This window comes from Anguilla anguilla, chromosome 6 (assembly GCF_013347855.1).
Source record: "Anguilla anguilla isolate fAngAng1 chromosome 6, fAngAng1.pri, whole genome shotgun sequence".
Taxonomy (NCBI): domain Eukaryota; kingdom Metazoa; phylum Chordata; class Actinopteri; order Anguilliformes; family Anguillidae; genus Anguilla; species Anguilla anguilla.
In genome coordinates, this window is record NC_049206.1 from 7382759 (window position 1) to 7404295 (window position 21537).

The following is a 21537-nucleotide window of genomic DNA, read 5'->3' on the forward strand; positions in this document are numbered from 1 at the left end:
TTAAATGAACTTGCTAAAGTATGCTTGCGAGTAAAAAAAAAAATCGTTGCACTCATTTGTTCAATTTACAGACATGAATCCAGTATCACTGTGGTGTGTGAATTCCAAATTAAAGGCACTCAGAAAGTAGTATATTCAATACGTGACTCAGAAAATAGTATATTGAGTTCTAGAATGCACAACATTAGCACACTTATTATGTATTTTGTACTGGTGTAAAATACATACCTCCACCAGCATGCACACATTCACGCATACACACCCCACTTCTAGACCCGCTGGTGCCCGGGAGAGCTTTCCCTGTTATACCCCCTTGGCTCCATCCCTAGGTGCAGTAGTTCATGTAGAACCGTGGATGTAGCGGAGAACTGGGTTATGGGTGTCGCTAGGGGCAGGGGGCATGGGGCAGGGGGCACGGGGGGCATCTTACCCTGATGACTGAGGGCAGGGAGGGGCATCTTACCCTGGTGACTGAGGGCAGGGAGGGGCATCTTACCCTGGTGACTGAGGGTCTCTATTGCCCAGGGGCAGGGGGCAGGCGGAAGGGGCAGGGGGCACGGGGGGCATCTTACCCTGGTGACTGAGGGTCTCTATTGCCCAGGGGCAGGGGGCAGGCGGAAGGGGCAGGGGGCACGGGGGGCATCTTACCCTGGTGACTTAGCGCCTCCTTTGCCCAGGGCCAGGTGGCGGCCCCTGCCAGCTCCTCGCGGACGGAGTTGTTGGCGAAGAACACGTTGAGCGTGTCCGTGCCGCTGAGCTGCAGGAGGTCCTTCAGTTCCTTCACGCTGATGTAGGCCCTGGGGAGGGAAGACAAGACGGTGACCCTGCCAGTGTTCATTCAACTCTAACGGAGTCCAATAGGGACAGTGTGTACTCCGTCAAGAGTCGATTTAACACTGAACATTTTACCGTGTATTACCGAGCACCCTGGAGCGGTCACAGTATCCCCACCCGAGGGACAGCATAAGGAAGAGAAATATCTATTGACTGACCTGAGCTGGACCAAGAAAGAGAGTCCAACAAATGACCCATTCCTTGAGCATCATCCAATCAGAAACTCCTTTGCAACAAACCAAAGTTGCAAAACAGTTTCTTTAAGAAGGATTCAGACTGGGTCCCATGGGTTCACCGACATGTAAATCTTTCATGGTGTACACATTTTGTGTTTTCATATAATTTATACAATTATCAGATTCAATTCCTGTTTCTTCATAAAAATGTTATCAATAGCTGTAATTCATAAATCATGCTTTATTTTATAGTTAAGCCACTGTTTCTAGCCTCTAATGTTCTATAGGGCACCTTGACTGTGACTGATTATCTATAGTTTATCCCAGTTTAGTTTTAGATACTCTTTAGAATTTACCTCTGCAGGTTTCGGACATTTGCTAAATGTTCGTTTAAAGCCATCACAAATAACATACGTAATGGACATTGTTCGGCAAGGGCAAGCACCTGAGCCCGATTTGAAGGCTGTCACATCACCATGCAATGCTTATGGAAACGGTATCCATTACCCGCTAGCCCTTTGTGTGGAACAGACATTGATGGAGGGCCATGACCTTGGAAAATGTCTCCAACCCAAAGAAGAAAACATGACTTCACTGGAGGTGTACATATTACATATCTATCAAATAACATGAATTATTGTTTATGTAACTTAGTTCACCAGATACTCAACTGACTGTGAAACACATGCCCTTGGTCATTTCTGACCTTCGTGTGAAACTGCAGAATAATGGAGATTTCGGTGAAGCCACCATTTGCAGTTTGCTGAATAATACCAACATTCGTTGTATTCAATCTTACATCAAGTGCACTGAAAAAGATATTCATGAGAAACAACAACAGCTTCTAGACAACAAAATGATCCTTTCCCCACCAGTATCTCAATCATAAAGTATGAGGACTTGATATTCTGCAATAAAAATGAAATAAAATAATAAATTACATTGTACCCATTATACAAACAAATATCCTTGTTGCGAATTTCAAACAATTTCTTTCAAATTTATTGAACCTGTGTAAAAGAAAAAAAAAAAAAAACAACAAGACATAAAGGTAAAACATAAAGCCAAGATATAAAGACAAAACTTGCTTCATGTATTTTCTGTGAAAATATGATTATTTTGCACATTTATACAACAGCACAATGGCTGCAAACAAACTGCAGCCACTCTGGGGCTTCAGGGTGGGACGACTTCAGGTGGATCTTTCTCCCCCTGTTCGCTGTTGTTTGAGAATCAAACGAGGGTCGATTTTTGGCCTGCTCTACCCACTCCCAGAAAGCACATACTGCTGTCTGTTCAGATGTAGGGTGGATTTAGTGCTGACGACTGTCAGCCAAAGAGGTTCTGACTGGGGGGCGGGGGGGGGGCAGTCTTTTTTTTAGAAGGAGATGCACACAGAGGGAAGATGGCAGAGAGGGCAGTGGAGTCAAAAAAAAATGTTTAAAAATTTAAGGGGAGTTACGATACAATCACCAAATCCGCTCCGGATCTACCCTGACAGCTGTGCGTCCCAAACCTCAGAAGCGCTATTCCGTAAGACAGGTACAGGACCTAAGGGCCATGGCTTGAAAGGCCTGTCTGTTTAAATGTTAGTTTTTTGGTTTTGTCTCTCATGACAGGCGGTTTTTCAGACTAACTGGCTTAACGGCCTGACTGACTCAAGAGCGACCGAGCGTTATTAATCGGTCCTGGAATGTGGAAGTTGTAATACCGCAAAAGCAGTCGAGATGAAACGTGTGTTGTCCATATCAACATTTGAAAAAAAATAATAATAAATCAAGCTTTGAAAGTTATTAACTTTACACATTGCAAATATGCATTAAATGACAGGATATGCCATTAAATGAAAGCACAGTACTGGGGGGGTGTATGAGTTCATGTGAACTATATCGGTATGCTGCTCAGTTCACAAAATCTGTCTGTCAAAAATGTAGAAGGTTTTATGCGCTAGTGATATGTATTTGTAGAGATGTAGAATGGCTATCAATCTGGACATACAGAGCATGCCTTATGGTTATCTCAGCATAGTACTTTGGAAAAATATGTAGTTTGTCATGCAATAGGCATTTGGAAATCACTGAATTGTGAGCCATTCCATGGAATATGAAATATTCCCCGATTGTCCCCTATGCATTCCAAATAATACTGCTGAGAATTCCACTGAAATTATGGTTATGACGTATGACTATGAGATCAATGACTGTAAGCATCTGAATTTAAATTCTCTTGGTTTTAAACACTTTTTAGGTCCTGGTAATTTCAAGGTTCTCCGTGAAAGGTCACAGATATGAATATCATGGAACGATTTGTTTTTTTTAAATCCTTCTTATTTTTCCATCAACACAAGTGCAAACCAGGGCGACACAAGCACAGACTAGTGTTTTACCAGACCTCTAGTATCCTATTGCAGGTTGCCTCTCTGTCCCCGTGTGCTTGCTCTCTTTCCTGCTCTGCAATTCAGCATGATATTAAGTCCAAAACAATATGATTGACTGAATAAATGCATGTTGTCTGAAAACCCAGACATGTATTTGAGGAAACGGTCATTCAAGAGCACTGACCACACAGCTCGTGACCCAGTCTCATCAAAAGTTTGCGAGAGATGTCGATCTTTCTGGAAAGTTATGAAAGGGTAGGAATGTTCTGGAACTCTGGCTTTGCCATTTCTGGGTCCCATGGGCTCTTGGGTGCAGAATGTGGGAGTTTAATGTATATAATGTATGTCGATGCACCCATATCAGATACGTCCCATTTTGAAAGTTACTCTGGCCTTGGCCTGAAGTCTGAGCCAACATTACTGGTTTGTCAGGGATTTTACATTTTTAAAATTTTTGCCAAATGAATAATCTCAAGGCCATTGGGTCAGTATAGCCACTATGTGCATTAGCCTTGACTGCATAAACATAAATGTCCTGGGCTAAACAGTCTTTTCCCCCTCATGGACATTTGTGCAAATGGTATTTCTGTGCAATATTTTTACGAGAACAGGTACCGACAGTGACTTTCTGACTTTCTGAATTTCTGAATCTCCGAGTATGTGATCATTTTCAGCTGCCTGGAGGCCAGCTGGAGACAGGACCTAGCGAGATTTTTGAAGTCTAATTGTTTGATTTGGTAGGGGTGCATGAAACCACCCTTCGTCCACTTCCAGCTGTGATACATTTGCAATGCACAGCTTTGATGTGTGGAGTGAACTTGTTTTCGATACCGGGATATGTCACATGTCATTTTTCTCACTTGCTTTGATGGCTGGTAAGCCTTTGCTCTAACCTATCACTTGCCCATTCTTTTGAATTGGTCTGCTTCTTAATGCCCTTCAATAATACCCATTAGTTAAACCACCTACTGTTTCCACTGGATGCATTCCACCTAAGAACTGACCTTTTTTTTTTGGGGGGGGGGGGGGGGGGGTTTAAACAAGAAAATTGTGAGTCAATCTGCCTCTGCGTTCCAGTTACATAATTGTTTTTTCGATCAAGTATGAAAAGCAGTACGATAGCTCAGAACAGAATCCGCAATAATGAACACGTGGAAATGAATATGTAACATATATCCATTCGCAATGTGTTATGCATAAGTCAAATGCCACATCTTTTTTTCTTCTGAGGGTCTGATGTTTCTGTGTGAGCATTTCAGGGAAAGAAAGGGGGAATATGGGAGCCTGATGGAGGAGCAGCGAGGGAGGTGATGTCAGCGGAGTATGACGGAGGTGCGACCTTAGCTAGCTGTCTCCTGACGGTGCGCCGAGGCGATGGCAATATGGCACCTCCACAGTGAGAACAGGAGACAGGGACAGGCGGCAGGTATGGGAAAAGAATGTTTCTTTAAAAAAAAAATTAAAAAAAAAAAAAAACACAGAGACAGTGAGAGAGTGCAGCTCTTTTTCATTCAACAAGATATTGGTTTTGAGCAACGGTTTGCAAATCCCCCCCCCAGTAACCGGTGCCTGTCGGCAGGATGCCTAGACCTGCAATTTTTCAATGTACATTTTTTTTCCCCTCAAGACTGTACTACAGCGAAAAACAGTGTCTCCAGGTGTAACTTCCCAACGACTCTTCACGCTACATGAGAAAATCATTGGCCAGCGAGCAGGCTTTTCTTGAGCCTCCTGTTTCCAGCGGCTCTCTCTCTCTCGCTCTCTCTCTCTCTCTCTCTCTCTCGCTTTCTCTCAGGTATGACCCTGCTAAACTTCTGAACAGGTTCTACAATTTGTGCTCAACATTTACAGTGGGGGGTTGGGGGATAACCCAGGTAATTAAGTAATTCCACAAAATTGTTTTCTTTTGAATGATAGCAAGCCACAGACTTTGAGAGTCTCACGTAATCTTGATTTTTTTTTTTCCAGCCTAAAGTTTCAAATGAGGTGCTGGCTTCCAAGACAAATAATGCAGACCTTAAAGCTTTTTTCTCCCCTCCTGGCTCAAGAAAACAGCATTTCTGAATAAATAATTTTCAGCCTGAAAGGCTTACATAAATAAACTTTTCTCCTCGCAGGCTTGCACTGGACCTAAGTGGCAAAGTAATAACAGAAGGTAGTTTTTCAAGCCACACACCTTCCCTCAGGTCTAAAAGACCCGATCTTCCGATAAATAAACAAAGAAGCCATACTCCTGCTGTAGATTTGAAAATGTATTTGTATTCAGAAATATATCAGTCCATGCATACATAGATATGAAATGGGCAATGATTATTTGAAATACATCTTAATAAATAAAGTCTAGGAACTTGTCTCAGGATCTATTTTCTATGCATATGATTTGTGGCTTTTACGCTCATAATATGGATGATTACCATGTTATACCAGGGATAATACTCTGCTTCTACTTATGATTTTTGCAGAGTATTTTTGGTAAGGTGAGACCCCCCCTAAGCCACATTCAGTACCAATATCGGTATCTGAACTCTTTGCTGAACTTGTGATCTTACACCTTAAAGGGTTAAGAAATTAATTTCCCTTATTTATTATTTTGTTTTATGATTCCCCCTCTTCCAATCTGGAATGCACAGCTGTAATTTCCATCACACAGCTAGAGATAAAGGAGAAGAAATGTCCAAGGATTTTGGATGGAAAGCACTGGAAGAAAGTGTGAATTTGCCAATCGTTCTGTCTGGACATACTTCTTACTCTTTCCCTGTTGGAATGCAACCAGGAGAGGTTTTTTTTTCTATTTTTATTTATTTATTATTCATTTGTTTTTTCATTTGTTTTTTCAGAGCCACTGAGATCTAAGATGTCCTCCCGCCACTTTGTACTAAGAAGGAATCGTCATCACGCACCTTCCCCATTTCTGGCACAGGGGGGAAGAAAAAAAAAAAAAAACTCCTTAATGGCTAAAAAGCCCTCAGTTTTTCTCTCTTTGGTCTCCCTGAGGTGCGCGGCTGCCAGACTCGGATCCTTTCATATCTGCGAATTCCCCGTCCGCTGGTTCTCTCTGCTCGAACAACAAATTTGCGCAGTGACAGCAGCTGGCCGAGGGTTTGGGCTCGGCTGCCCGGCTGCGTATACCTGGACCTGGAGTCAAACAGGAAAAGTACTGGAATCCCGGGCGCGGAGACCGAAAACGCAACGTACACACGCCATCAAAATGTCATCCCGGCATTAATCCTCCCCCACTCCCTGGACCCGCGCAGTTGTGCTTGGCGCTCTCCCTTTTCCGAGCCGGTCGGGGAAGGTCGGGAAGGGTCCGCTCGGGGACAGGCTCTCCACGGAATTAGTCAGCGGCCGACTTCGGGTTCACTGGGCCTTGAAGCCCGTCCTCATTAGCACTTCCACTGCGTGTGTGTGTGTGTATGTGTGTGTGTGTGCCTGTGTGTGTGTGTATGTGTGTGTGTGTGTATGTGTGTGTGTGTGTATGTGTGTGCGCCTGTGTATGCCTGTGTGTGCCTGTGTGTGTGTATGTGAGTGCGTGTGCGTGTGTGTGTGTGTGTGTGCCTGTGTGTGTGTGTGTGTGTGTGTGTGTGTGTGTGCGCCTGTGTGTGCCTGTGTGTATGTCTGTGTGTGCTTCAGTGTGTGAAACACAGATATGTACTGTATCCAGTGTGACTCCACAGACTCCTACAGTGAAACTGTAACTGGAGGCCAGGTGAACTGAGAGTGAATCGCGCCGCACTAGCCGCCCCACGTTAGGAGCAAATACCTTGGGTTTTGGCAAAACTGTGGCCTTAACCCCCCCACCCCAGACTCCCCCCGCCCCCCCCCCCCCTCCGAACCCTTCCCCTCTCACTCCCTCCCCCCCCCACTCCCTGCCCCTGGGGGCCGGCCTCCAGGGCCGCTTCAAAGGATTAACAGGCGGTGTCCCGGAGCAAAACAACGAGCCGCACCGCCAAGAGCTTTTTCAGCCTCCTGTCCAAATGTATCACCGGGGCCCAATGCATCTCTGCGGGACCTCTTTGAGGACAGACGGGGCGCTCGCAGGACTCCCCCACCACCCCCCGCACCTCCCCAACCCGCTGCATGAAAGCACCCCCCCCGCCGCCTCCCCTAGCACAATGGCCACAGCTGGCCCGAGTGACTGCTGCAGGAGAGGGAGAGAGAGGGCCTGCCTGGGTTGTTGCCCCCCCCCCCCTTTTTTTTATAGCAACAAGCAGACTGTCAAAACTTTCTGGGGAGGAACACAGTGATTACAAAGTTTGGCTTATTTGGAAGTAAGCAGCAACAAAAAAAAAACGGTGAAAAAAAAAACCGGTTGAGTCCTTCGTTAATAGCACATTACTAATCCTCTGAAGCGTCTTGTTTTGTTTAACACTACATCAGCGTCCAGACCATCTGTGTGCCGGTCATCTTTTTGGTATGAGACCAGTTACACACGCAGGTTGCTGAAGAAAGTGAGCCATATTAAAATTATGGCGTTAAGCATGACGGCAAAATGAACGAAACAAGCCGACTAAAACTATCACCCTGTGAATCGCACGCACCTTACAAACATTCCAAAGTCGCTCAGTGCCTTAAGGTTAATTTTCAAATTCTGTATCACATCTGTAAAGTCCATCCAATCAGAAAGTATCTTTTTTTTTAAAGAGATAAAGCAAAGAGTATTTTTTTTCCACCAATGTGAAAACCGTTAAAAACAGGAAAAAATGGCAAGACTTCATTACACTCTCTGGAACACCAAAGTCAGTTCCTTACTGATTTTTACTACACTGCCATCCCAGGAAGGCAAGTAAAATAACACTTACTTAGACCTTTGTTTCCATGACCTCTAGTTCAGGCAACTATTTATAATGCTCTTTCGCAATCTGTGTCCTACTCCTGGAACCCACGCCAAGTTATGATTTACAAATATGTTTTGAAAACTGGCAACAAAATAAAACAAGCATATTACCTAACATCAGATATTTAGCAACGAAAATCATTATTTTATCAGAAATAATTACTGTGGATTTGTTCTGTAATAACCTGACACATCCTCTTATAAATACTGGCCCAGGCTGTTTTTTTTTTGAACACAAGTATTATGCGGTTTCATAACCAAGCGCTATCCCGAAGCATTGATTTACCCACAAACCCCGCGGGCGGAGGCGCGGCCTCACCTGTCCGGCGACTCGGGGTCGAAGCAGGTCCTGGCGACGTCGGTGGCCTCGGGGTCGCAGCAGTCGCCGTCGTCGAAGTCGTAGCGGACGCCGTTGCACTCGGGGTCGCACACGCCGTCCCGCCGCTTCCAGTTGTAGCAGGGCCCCGCCGGGCGGAGGCAGTCGCCCCCGTCGCGCCCCGTCAGCGGGTGGTCGCACTCCGGGTCGCAGCGGCGGTCGCCGATCTTGCCCGTCTGGCAGTTGCTGAGGACGAAGCGGCGGCGGAGGGAGGAGTTGCGCACGGCGTGGACGCTCAGCTCCCAGGTGACGTTGTAAGGGCGGAAGGCCTCGCTCAGGGCCCGGTGCTGGAGCTGGATCTGCTGCTGGGACACGGTGGGCCGGCCCCCGTCGTCCTCGCAGACGTTCACCACGCGGTACCGCACCGTCTTGCCCATGCGCAGCTCCCAGCGCCGGCCGTAGCTGAGCGCCACGTCCGCGTTGTCGCACACGGTCAGGCCGCAGGGCGGCGGCTGGAAGGGGGACACCAGCGCCCGGCTCGGGACGGGCACCGCCTCCAGGGTGGGCCGGCCGCTGTCCTTGTAGGGCGTCCAGTGGCGGTCCGCCCCGGAGAGGTCGCCCCGCAGGGCCAGGACGGGCTCCTCCTCGTCCGACTGGAAGTAGCCCTTGTAGAGACCTCCCTGGGCCTGGGGCTTCGCCCACAGGACCACGCCCGCTACCCGCCCCCGAAAGTTGTGCCTGCGCTCCGACTGGTCGCCCCCGAGGAGGAGGGTGCGGCAGGTGCCCATGAAGGCGCTGTAGAGGTCGCCCGACTGCGCCCGGCTCTCGCCCACCTTGGCCCCGTCCACGTACAGGGCCATCTTGCGCCCGCTGTAGCTGGCCACCAGGTGCGTCCAGGTGTTGGGCTGGTAGCGCTGGTGCCCCATGATGGTGGTGGTTTTTGCGGAGCGGTCGGTGCGCAGGGTGAAGAAGAACCGGGCGTCTCTCTTACCCACGGGGTCCACCGTCCGGATGCCCACGGACCACCCCTTCTCACTCATCGAGTGGGAGCAGTTGTCGAAAACGCCTGGGGGGGGAGGGGGGGGAACCACAGCATGAGAGACAACAAACACAACAAATCTGATGGGTTAAAAAAAAAAAAAAAAGAACTACTCGAAATCTCCCTTCCCTCTGACTCACGTTGCTATCGTGTTACCTCTGGAACCCGGGAGCACATTGCATAATTAAAAACTGCACCGGATTGCTCTGGCCCGCCTGCCTCTCCCTTCATATTAAACGGTCCTGGATGTGGATTCGTTATTTGCAATTGTGAGCGACGCGGTTGTGTTTGCTGGGAGATTTCGGGGCTCGGCTAAGGGCAGCGAGACGATGGCAGAGAGAAGGGGGCGGCGCGGGGACCCGAGCGATAAAGACGGTATTCGAGCGGGAGTCTGGAGAAGATATCAGATCTCCCTCTCCCTGCAGGTGGACAAGGAGGGATGATGTCATCCTTGTTATTTTGGAAGCCTCTCTCTCTCTCTCTCTGAGGCTAATCTTGGAGGGAAGTTTAGACGGCTCTGTTTTTTTTTTCTCTCTCTCGGTTTCTGACAGGCGCGATCTTATATGTCAAAACCCCCCGTCGGCGACGCGCGATACTTCCTGACAGCGATCAGACGCTAGGAGAGCGATGAGGCTCCGAGCGCCGCGTACGGCACCCGCACCGGCGAGCGGGAGGAAAAGCGGCGAACAGACGACGCTAAATCTGACCGCCAGAGATTTTTATGGCAAACGCGTAGGTCTGCCACTAGGGGCGCTGCATTCGCCCAGCCGAGGGGCTATGCAGCAAAACACTGACTATTGACAACAACAAAAAAAAAAAAACCTGGGAACAGCTCGGGATTGTCATTCTATCTCCGTGTTATTCCGTCTACAGAAGCACAACCTGAAACCGCTCCACAGCCGAGACCCTGTGGAGGCATGATGGTTTTCATGTGCGCCCATCATAACAAAAAAAGATAACGTTCAGCAACGGACGAAGGTTTTAGACAGGGTACAATATAACTACGCAAGTGCGACAATGGCAGACTAGCGCCGATAATAAGATGAAAAATACAGTCTGTCAACCAGCAATTAATTATACAATTGCAAATGTGCACTTGATTTATTAGCTTGCCAGCGAGTAAAATGATATCATGGTTGTAAGATGCTCTTCTGGAAAGAAAAGCTTCTCATGAAAATGATGAGAAGCTAAGAATCTTGTGTCATTTTTAGAATGGGAGTGCATTCAGTGAAGTACCAACTGGTGTTGTATTCTACTGTAAGCCCTGGGGATTCTGGGTAGAAATATCTGGGGACCCAAAAACAAACAACGCGCTGCTTTGATGCCTACTTTGATACCTTGATACCTAAATAAAAACAACATCTGTGTCACAATCGGTTTAGTGCTTCTAAAACCTTGGCTCAGAGCTTATGTATGCCACTTCAATAAGCTGGTGCAAGGAAATGAAGGTTGAGTTTGAATACTACGATCCTGGAATCAAACACGCACTAGATCATTAGCTCACTTAGCCGTGCTGAGGTAAGTGAGGGTAGTCCCCCAATTAAAGTCACTGCTTCTCCAGGGCTCTTCAAACACTGCCGTCACATCTGGATTCCAGATGTTCGACACCAGAACAGCTCAAGGTCAGGGAACACCCCTCCCCACAACAAACACACATACAGTACGCACTCGCATACACATGTGCTCATGCACATGCACACGTGTACGCACAAACGCACACTAACAAACGCACACCCATACATGCATGCACACATTCGCACATACATACAGTACGTACGTGCGTGCACGTGCATGCACACACGTGAGCACATGCACAATAGCAAACGCCGGCATGCACGCACACGCATGCGCACACCGCATGCACACTAACGTGCGGACAAACTCAGGTGCAAAAGCAACCAAACATCTGTGCACACGGAAAAGACCCTTTTTGCTAAATGCTACTTACGCAGTCTGCCAGTTGTACTTGCAGCCTCACTCCTCATTCACTAGAAGCACTACACGAGCCTCCCTGCCAAACTGTGGCTGTTCATTCAGTCCGACAAAAAAAAAAAAAAAAAAAAACAAGCCAAGAGGGGTACTAGACTGTGTCAGTCTTAGAAGTGCAACAAAGCAGAGATGCCAAATTGCTGCTTCTTTGGAAAGCGACACACAGGAGTGGAGAGGCTCAGAGAGCTGACTTCAGAAAGCAAACATTTGCCCCGGGTGGCGGTACAATGCAAACAAACGAGAGCGCAGAGATAGCGTCACAACCTCTCCCCAATTCTTTAGGAGTTCCTCCGAGGAAGTTGTGTCTGAGGTGGGATGGGGGCAACTTAAGCCTTAGACACAACAAACACTTTGACACCCACACGGTCTAATAATTTCTTAGTAGCGCTGCGACGACATGATGGAGACTTTCAATAAATACCACAGCCAGGCAGGTAGCCAAATTCCTCGTAAGTACCGCACGCAGTGCGAGACAACACACAAAAAGAAGATTAGCTCTTAAAGTGTCACTATCAGAGGAAGAACCACCACAGAGCAGACACTTTAGCCTTTCGGTCTGTGCCAAATTTAGCTTTGAACGTGTTCACCGCCAGACGAAACGTGTCTGGGGGGGTTGTCGGACAGAGCCCAAGAGAAACTCCGAGCCACTCTGAGGTGGGGGGTCATTCTAAATTGGAAGCAGAGACAGAATTCAGCAAAAGGGCAATCAAACCAGGGAGGGAACCGAAAGTTGAAATTCCGTTTGATATGCACCATCGATAGAAGGCTTGGCCATCAGCCACTCACATTATTCACTTTTAGCACTGAACGCGGTGTCTTAGCAATTCACATCTTTTTTTTAACTGAAAGGAGCTATTCCTGTCATAGTTATGTTCCTTTCCATAAATATTCCATTTTCATCAAAAAATGTTGTGAGTTTCATGATTTTTATGACAGAGAGACTGAGGCATTTTAATACATTAGTAATTGTGAGGAAAATAACACAATTTCAATAGAGCCAAGTGTTCAATCTTTGGAATAATTTTAGGTTTGGTACTATTAGACTTTATTTGGTCCGCACTGAATTAATTTCCTTGAAAAACACATTTTTTCCCATGTTACATAAATGCTCTCTTTGTCAGTTTTTTTCAATTTAGACATTCTCAATCATATTTATGTTTACATTATTTACTATCACTGTTACATGATACCACATTACATTAGTTTAGCAGATGCTCTTACGCAGACCGACTCACCATGAAGGAGATTATGAAAGCATCCACCTGATTTATATGTGCGATAGCGCCAGATCGGGCTAATGACATTACCAGACCAGCGAGCAAAGATGCACCAGCATCAGTAAAGCTCTATAGTTTAACTACAAATTAACTATGCAAACCAAGGACGGTTTCACCTTGCCCAGCCTGATTAGGTGTACATTTTTCTTTGTTGGTTTTCAGTGCCTGTGGTTGTTGTTCATTTAATATAGTTTAATGTTCAACGGGAGAGTTGCCGAGTTGTCAATCAAATCTTCTAGCACTTCTTGAACTTGTTTTTATGAGACTATACTAACCCCCCCTCCAAGGAATTATTGACCTTTGCACTTTTTTGTTTGCACTATAATTCCCTATGGTTAACAGTACCCACTAAATGAGACTGATATAGTTTTCCATATTCATGTGTTGATGGTGTTGAGATGTGTTTGCTGATAACTTGTTTAGAAAAGCTAGCGGGTATTCAATCTAGCCACCTGCACACCTTTGTGTCTTCGAGAAATCCACTTATGGGAGACTCAGTGCTGTATATTGGTTTCCACTGGCCTTTTAAGTAAATGAGATACACTCTGAGAGCTGAGTTAATTACTCAGAGTTTAAAATAAATCACTAGAGAATTGAGATTGAACGTCCCCTGGTCAATTCAGACTAGGAATTCTTGCATAGTTCATCTAATTACATTCTAAATAAAATGCATCAGCCCAGACAAAGTGATGCAAAAAAAGAAACTCCAAAATAGCACCACTGCTAAAAACGGAAGCATGTTTCTCAGATGTAGTAATCATATCTAATTATCTATGTTTATAGCCAACACTGGTTCAACTAAGCAAGAGACCACATATTGTTTCAACATTTTGAATTATGAGTTACTCAAAGGGCAAGCAGCAATCGCACTTTACTAATTTATTTCTAAAACAACTGACAAATCTTTATGCTGCATATTATAATAGTAACCTTCTATTTGTAAGCTGTGGTGTATGTACAATCAGACAGAAACTGAACAAAAAAGAAATTCGGGTAAAGGAGATGCAAGTATATGCAAGGCTACCAAACAGGTATGGTTAATTTGTCACGGAAGCTAAATAGCATCCCAGAATGCACAGGGCCAAATATGAAAATGCTGGCCAGGTCTTGTTGCCTATAATTAAGGCTTCTACGGCCATAATAAGTGACCACAGGAACTTTTGGACATGAGTCGGCAGGAGTAGTTCCAACCCACTGATGTTTCATGACCAATGGCATCAATGTGATGTCATCATGGAACTCGGCAAAGAAGACATAGAACGGCAGCAGTCGGCAGATGTGCATATAGTCTAGGAGTTGATGTCAGTGCATTTATAGGTAAAACAGGTGAGTGGCTGCAGATAGGCCACAGACTGTGGAAGCAACCAGTTTACTTAAAATTGGTGGTTCCCCAATACTGCATTAGTGTTAAAATATTTGTTCACGACTTGTATTTATCACAAGATATTACACTCCCCTACATGTATCTTCCTGTCATCGGTATATACTATCACAAGAAAGAAAAAAAAAACTTTATTTACATAAACTGCAGTCTTCAAAGTTTCACAACTAGCCCTCTGAACTCTCACATCTGTCCTCTCTAGAAAGTTAAAATATGAAGTAAATACAAAGCATAACAAACTGATTTTAAACTAGTATCAGGCTCCACGAAGTCCTTCAAGATTTATTTCTTAAAAGAAGTCGAGCGTGCCCATAAAAGATGTCTCTCATGTAAATTTAGCTCTATGTGGGTGGCAAAAAAGGTTCAACACCAGGCACGTGGGCAAATCGCTGCCCAGAAACCAGGAAAGTATGTTCACAACAAAGTTTCAAACAGACAGAGCAAAAGGCATTTCCAGAACATGTGCATGAACTTAGAGAGCACCTGCCAGCTTTATCATCCAAAATACCACGCAATTTTCAAACGTTTTGACCTGAGAACGGGGAGCCAAATAGACACAAGTGTATGAATGTAAGATGAGTCAGATGCGTTAGGTAAAAGAAAAACATTTTAAATAAAAAATGAAAATGTGTCATGAACAGAAACAATGCTCTATTGAACTTTCAACTGCAGAGTACTGTTAATATGTCAGCTGATTGGGTGCATGTGTATGACATAGCGCCTTTTAAACATATCGCTCACATCGCTATCCAAGACATGCTGTCTAAATTTTCCAGTCTTTCCCAACTAATGTCCAAACCCAGGTTCACGTAAAAAAAAAAAAAAAAAAAACATGGACATAAATGTCTTTAAATCCCGATTGCGATTAGAATCAAAGCTGAAGACCCAGATGTGGCCGCACTTCAAGACTTCCCACAGAGCGCAAGAATCCATATCAAGGATATTATTTCCCTCCAAAATGTCTTTGATCCTTTCATTATGATTTTTTCAAACCGCACAAACCGCACAAACTAGCCCAAAAGCAAAGCACATGTGCAGACTCACCATTGATCAAACGCAAACGGCAATGGCAACATAAACACGACCATCCCTCGAACGAAGCCAAGGGAGAAGACAAAGCCTGTCCTGACGCTCCATCCCCAGTCCGATCTCCCCATCGATCGGTGGCGTGTAGAGACTTGCAGCCAAATCACCACAACCACCGCCCATACCCATTAGGAGGAATACAGAAGATGAGCTAACAGCAGCAATACCGGGATCGAGCTTGTGACAGACTGAAAACACCTCCCTTTCCCGGTCTCCTGCAGAGCAAGCTGTCTGTTGGGAGAACCATAATATCAGACCGTCAGCTTCTTCCATTCTCCTGGTCTCACTTAACCAGAGAGGGAGCCCATTCACAGATTCACTGTGTCTGACACCTGTGAGGAGTCCAACAATGTGAATTTTCTCTCTCTTTTTTTTTGCCATCTTATAGTTCAGCAATCCTACATTCAAAGCTACTTGGCTTTGGCTGCAGTGACTTCATCCTTCCGTTATCTATACCCGCTTATCCTGGTCAGGAACCTATCCTAGCGTGCGTGCATTGGGCGAGAGGCAGGAACAGGCTGGTAATATATCGTGGGGCACAGATACCATTCACTCACTGTTCACTCACACACTCATACCCATGGGAAATTTAGAGTCTCCAATTAGCCTACCTATCCTAGCATGCGTGCATTGGGCAAGAGGCAGGAACAGGCTGGTAATATATCACGGGGCACAGATACCATTCACTCACTGTTCACACACACACTCATACCCATGGGAAATTTAGAGTCTCCAATTAGCCTACCTGCATGTCTGCATGGACTGTGGGAAGAAACCCACGCAGACACAGGGAGACGTGCAAACATGCACATGAACCCAGGACCTTCTTGCTGTGAGGCGACAGTCCAACCCACAGCACAACCAATCCACCCCCGGTGACTTCATGAAGAGCCCAAAAGCCTCTGTTTATTTTCCGCCATCGCATGGTGATCTCAGGTCAGCCTTCCTAGCCAAGGCCACGCCACAACCATTCAGAGAAAGGGCTGGATGCTGATCTGCGCTCAGTGGAAATTAGCATAAACCATAATGCGACTAGACCACCAAAGAAGGCCTCTTCCAGCCTGACTGACAGTGATTTTATGGGGCTCCTGTCCTACGTTTCTAGCCCTGATATTTATCACAAACACATGCACGCACAATTATGCGCAAATCTTCCAACGAAAACAGGAAACGTGGCGTGTGTTCAATAACAGGGGGGGGAGCCACGCAGATCCACACGAGAGGGGCTGAGAGGTTTCCGTATCGACAGCGGCTGTGAGGTCGGACGTTCGGGAAGCTAGCCATGGCAAGAAGTAGACGCGGGAACAGTGATCTTAACCAAAAAAAACCAAAAACATTTCAACAGTGCCGTTTTGGAGCTTCTTTCAGCTCCGTGGAGAGAGAGAGAGGGAGAGAGAGAGGGACAGAGAGAGAGACAGAGAGCGAGAGAGAGAGAGAGAGAGGGAGAGAGAGAGAGAGAGAGAGAGCGAGAGAGAGGGAGAGAGAGAGAGAGAGAGAGAGAGAGCGAAAGAGAGGGAGAGGGAGAGAGAGAGAGAGAGAGAGAGAGGGAGAGAGAGAGAGAAAGAGAGAGAGAGAGAGAGAGAGAGGGAGAGAGAGAGCGAGAGAGCGAGAGAGAGAGAGAGAGAGAGCGAGAGAGAGAGAGAGAGAGAGAGAGAGAGAGAGAGCGCCGCGCTATTCACCGTAACCAATTCCCGCTCGCCCGGCGCAACAATGCCCGCGGCCGCGGCCGTTTCAATGCGCACGCCATTCACTGAAATGCGGCGAGGCCGGGGCTGAATGAGCGCCCGTCCCCGCGGCCCACACAAAGGGGGCGGCCGCATTCCTCTTCCCGAGCGAGGCGAAGGCCCTCCGTACAGCGAAGCGGAGCTCGCTGCTGCCTGGGGGTCCAGCCATGCCGTCGAAAACAGGGCGGGGCCCCCGGGGACCCTTATCTGATTCAAAAAATCGGTTCAGGAAACGCTATCGGAGTTCCCTCCCAATTCACATCTGGGTGAAAACCAAAAAGGTTTTTGACAGGTTTTTTTAAATGAATATATCTAAATAATCTGTCGTACTTTTCAGTGTTAATTTAGTCCAGTTTGAGCGAAATCCAATTTAATTTATTGTGGCGGGGTGGGTGGTGGGGGTTGGGGGCGGGGGGGCGGGGGGGGATGAACCATCTGGTGCAGATGCTGGACCTGCCATACACTAGATGATTTTCAGAGCGCTCACACCAAAAATCTGTCACGCAGTTTGAATTGTTTTAATGAAGATGACGAGAGCAAGGAGAGCAAATGTCGGCAAGGTGCTGTAAACTCCGAAAGCGTTCCCTTGCACATCACCGCCTCCTAAACTCTCCAGGATTAGAGCGGGGGCAGAAATGCACCTAGGCTGGGGCCACCGGCCTCAGCATTTCGGCCACGATCTAAGACCACCGCCTCACGGGTTAGCGCTCGCAGAGCTCGCCGGGTCATTTCCCGGTCCGGCCTACCGGTTTCAAACGCGCCTCGTACGCATACGATACGTTCCAGTTGTAACGTTCCACAAATCGAAACTCCCTCCCGGCCCGGCGAACTGTACGGAGCCGAGCCGTCCAAAAGTCTGCTTAAGCACCTCAGAGCGAACGGTGGCGAGACGGACTCGAGGGAAATACCTGTTTTTGTGCGCGCTGAAATTGAATTTCAGCCGGACCTGGGGAAATGTGCGAACTCCCTTCTTGCATTGGGCTTCGCCAGCAGGCCTATTTTTTTTTTTTTTCAGGTTCACGTAGAAAACAAGGGTTCATACCGGGTGCGAGTGCAGCACGGTGGTTAGGGAAGCGGGTTAGCGGTCTCCAAGGCTACGGGTTACATTCCCCGGTGCGGTGCTGCAGTTTTACCTTTCAGCGATCTACTTAACCTGCACTGCTTCAGGAAAGAATCCAGCCGTACGAAGGGATTTCTTTTTTTAATTTGTTTTATTTATTTATTTATTTAACCGTTATTTACCCAGGTATAGCCACGCTGAGATTGAAATCTCTCTTGGAAGTGAGCCCTGGAGCCTTTGGGCTGTGGGAGGAGGCCGGAGTACCCGGAGGAAACCCACGCAAACACGGGGAGGACTGGCGTGCTCCACACAGAGAGGATCCGGCCGGCCATGGACTCAAACCCGGAACCTCCTTCGCCTGAGGCAACAGTGCTAGCCACCGTGCCGCCAATGACCAGATTCATCTGAACAGCAACGTTCTTGGTACCGTGCTAATTTCAGCCATAAATAAGTAGTCAAGTTCATTACCAAAAGACGAAAAAGCATTACATTTCTTATTCACTTTGTTACTCATAATTTGTCACTCAAAGTTAAAGCGTTGCGCATAGATTTAATGATAAGGAATCAGCGCCAGTCATATATCAGAAGCGTACCACTCACCTAAATACACACGTCCAGTGATGATTCTGCACTTAACTGAGAAAAATCATGCTTCTCCCACATTAAATAAGGCTTATCTACTTCATTATGTACTGAGAAAAGCCTTCCGTGCTGTACATTGTACTGTACTGATCAGAAGAAACAGCCTACATTGGCCAACATTTATGCTTAACGTTGATTCAGGGCGGCACGGTGGCACAGTGGGTAGCACCTTTGCCTCGCAGCAAGAAGGTCCTGGGTTCGAGCCCCCGCCCGGGCCTTTCTGTGTGGAGTTTGCGTGTTCTCCCCGTGTCCCGCGTGGGTTTCCTCCCACAGTCCAAAGACATGCAGGTTAGGTTAATTGGAGAGTCTAAAATTTCCCCTAGGTGTACTCCTGCCGCTGCCCTTGAGCAAGGCACTGGCCTCGGAACTGGAGTTGGTCCCCGGGTGCCGCACTGTGGCTGCCCACTGCTCCTAAGTAATTAGGATGGGTTAAATGCAGAGGACGCATTTCGTTGTCTTAGAAGGCAATGGCCTGAATTGAATCTAATCTAAAAACTGAATACAACTGAAGCCTTTCATATTCACGGAGTCAAACTGTATCAGTAAAGAATAAAAAAGGTTTTCCTTACAGTTCGTTGTGTTAGGTTTGTTCATTATAATCCAAGGCTATGGTTTTAGAGGGTCGTTATCTCCACAGGAGTCACTGGGCCCAAAATATATAATTCAAAATGAAAGAGTGATATTTCTGGCTTGCATAGCAGGAAGCATTGTTATGTGCAAGAAAAGGCTGTGTAACAATTAGTACTAAGTGCAAATCCATTGCCAGTCGTCAGGATATACCATCACCTTGGGTACTTTTTAATATGGATTTATGTACTGACATATTCTATGTGTTTTTTTTTTTTTTTCGGTGAAAGCTCACTTCTGCCTAAGTGTGATAAAAGGCCAGTGGGTCTGTAGGTTGAGAAGAAGAGAGTTTGGATTTCTAAAGAAATTCCACAGATGACAAGAAATCACGTGCTTCTGGGAACTCGACGCTGTTACTTTCTCTACTTCTCTTCGGCGAATCCTTGCGGTTTTGTCCTTTTTCCTCATCGAAACACGTCGTCGGATGTTTTTCTCGAGTTTTTATGCGCTGGGGCGAGACGTTTTCTGAGACCGCAGTTTGTATTCTGTGATTCGGTCCTGCCAAGTAGGCCGTAAAAAAAAATTTAATAAATAAAAAAAAACCACATTCCATCGCACGGTCCCTTAAATCTGTACGATCTCACGCTGCGACCACAGGCTGAGCCCAGCGGATGGACACAGCAGAGCAGAATACCGGGTTCGCCGAGCTTCCTGTCGAAATCGCACGCACGTGCGCGCGACCTCTCTCGCAGCGACCCGGGAGCCAAGCCGGGCGGTCTGCTATGGCCATTTTCCCCGCTGCCATTTACGAGCTGTAAGTCATCGTGTTGAGACAGTTTTGCTGCAGCAGTGTCGTGTTGATCTTCCAGTTTTACAAGCGGCAGGAGATCGCCAAGAGCCAATGGAAACCGCCAGTGGGAAGGCAGTACGGCCGTCAGGAACAGGTGCCTTTCTGAAAGCCGCTTCCGCGCTGAGCCACAGGACGTCCCGGGGAATCCGCCGCACGCGATATGATAGATGCCGTGAGATGCGATGACAACGCGCACCAGACAAAAGCAAACGAGCCATGCTCGGAGCCTAAGGTTTCACTTCACTCCCATTGCCAACGGATATGGATGCTTTAAAATAAAAATAAAAATCTAACCAGGCTAAATTCAATTGTCACCAGACATGAGGAGGCTCTCCCAATTTTTATCAAACTTCATACGTATAGAAAATGTTTCAACGGCAGCAACTCGTTAGAACAGTAGTTGCAAACCATACCCAGTCATTTCAAACCTAACTTATTTGTTCAACTGTTGAAACCATCCAGTCCACGCTATTTGGGCTAATATTTAAAACAGATACTTATCCTTAATAGCCCAGGCACATAAAATAAATCTCTTTCCCTCAAACCTGTGTGTGCACCCAGTCTGTTGTGTTGCTGACCTGAGAGACTCCAAACGCTCTGATAAAGAAACGTTTGGATCGAATAGATGTGGGTAGAATAGGGTGAGGTATATAGTACAGAGTAATATAATGTCATGTAGTAAATATATGCATGTTAGCGCATCGCATCTTGGTGACTGTTCTCCTGCAGCTTTAAGAAGGCCTGACTGTGCCGATGATATATCATGAATGAAAAGTGAGAGGAGCTGGACATAGCAGATCTGCATGCCGTGCCAAATTGGATCAAACTGAAATCTTTCAGATAGTATTTCTCAGGAACAGTCGGTTATGAGCTGAGTATTTTACAGCTCGGCTCAGATAGTAAAAACCGCGGCACTTCCATTCCCGCTGGAAACGGTCTGATCTCTCTGTGATATATTCATGCGCTCTAAAGAATTTATGCATTATCCCGTCCCCTCGATTATCACTTTGGCTAGCTCATTCTGTGCATAGGCTGCTTGAGTGAATCTGTCTGCAGTAGGTATAGTAAATTTCTCAAGATGGGGAAAAAGAATCTGTGATAATAACCCAACTCTCTCCAACCCCCTCACCGACACGACCCACCCCCCCCAAAAAAAAAAATCTTGTAATGCCCTTGTGTCAACCTTCACCTTCAGTCTCAAAAAGCATTTGTTAATATCCAACACACTCTTTGTCCTTCTACTTTTGTATTACTTTCAACACATTTTCTGTCAAAATTACCGTGTTTGTGTTACAAATAGCATAATTTATGCATTACAAAGGGAGACATTTTAACACAGACAATGTTGAAAATAGCACAAAACGTGTTGTCCTCAACTAGACCTG

The 21537-nt window shown here is 46.5% G+C and overlaps 1 protein-coding gene across 1 annotated transcript in view; it reads right to left on the reverse strand.

The window, feature by feature from the left end:
* Window positions 1–21537, reverse strand: part of pappa2 (pappalysin 2) — an 80103-nt gene that overhangs the window by 54144 nt on the left and 4422 nt on the right. The window contains exons 2-3 of the mRNA XM_035421145.1: window positions 8541–9603; window positions 649–797 (exon numbers count right to left, since the gene is read on the reverse strand). Coding sequence (XP_035277036.1) covers window positions 649–797; window positions 8541–9603 — 1212 coding nt within the window. The remainder of the gene's footprint in view (window positions 1–648; window positions 798–8540; window positions 9604–21537) is intronic.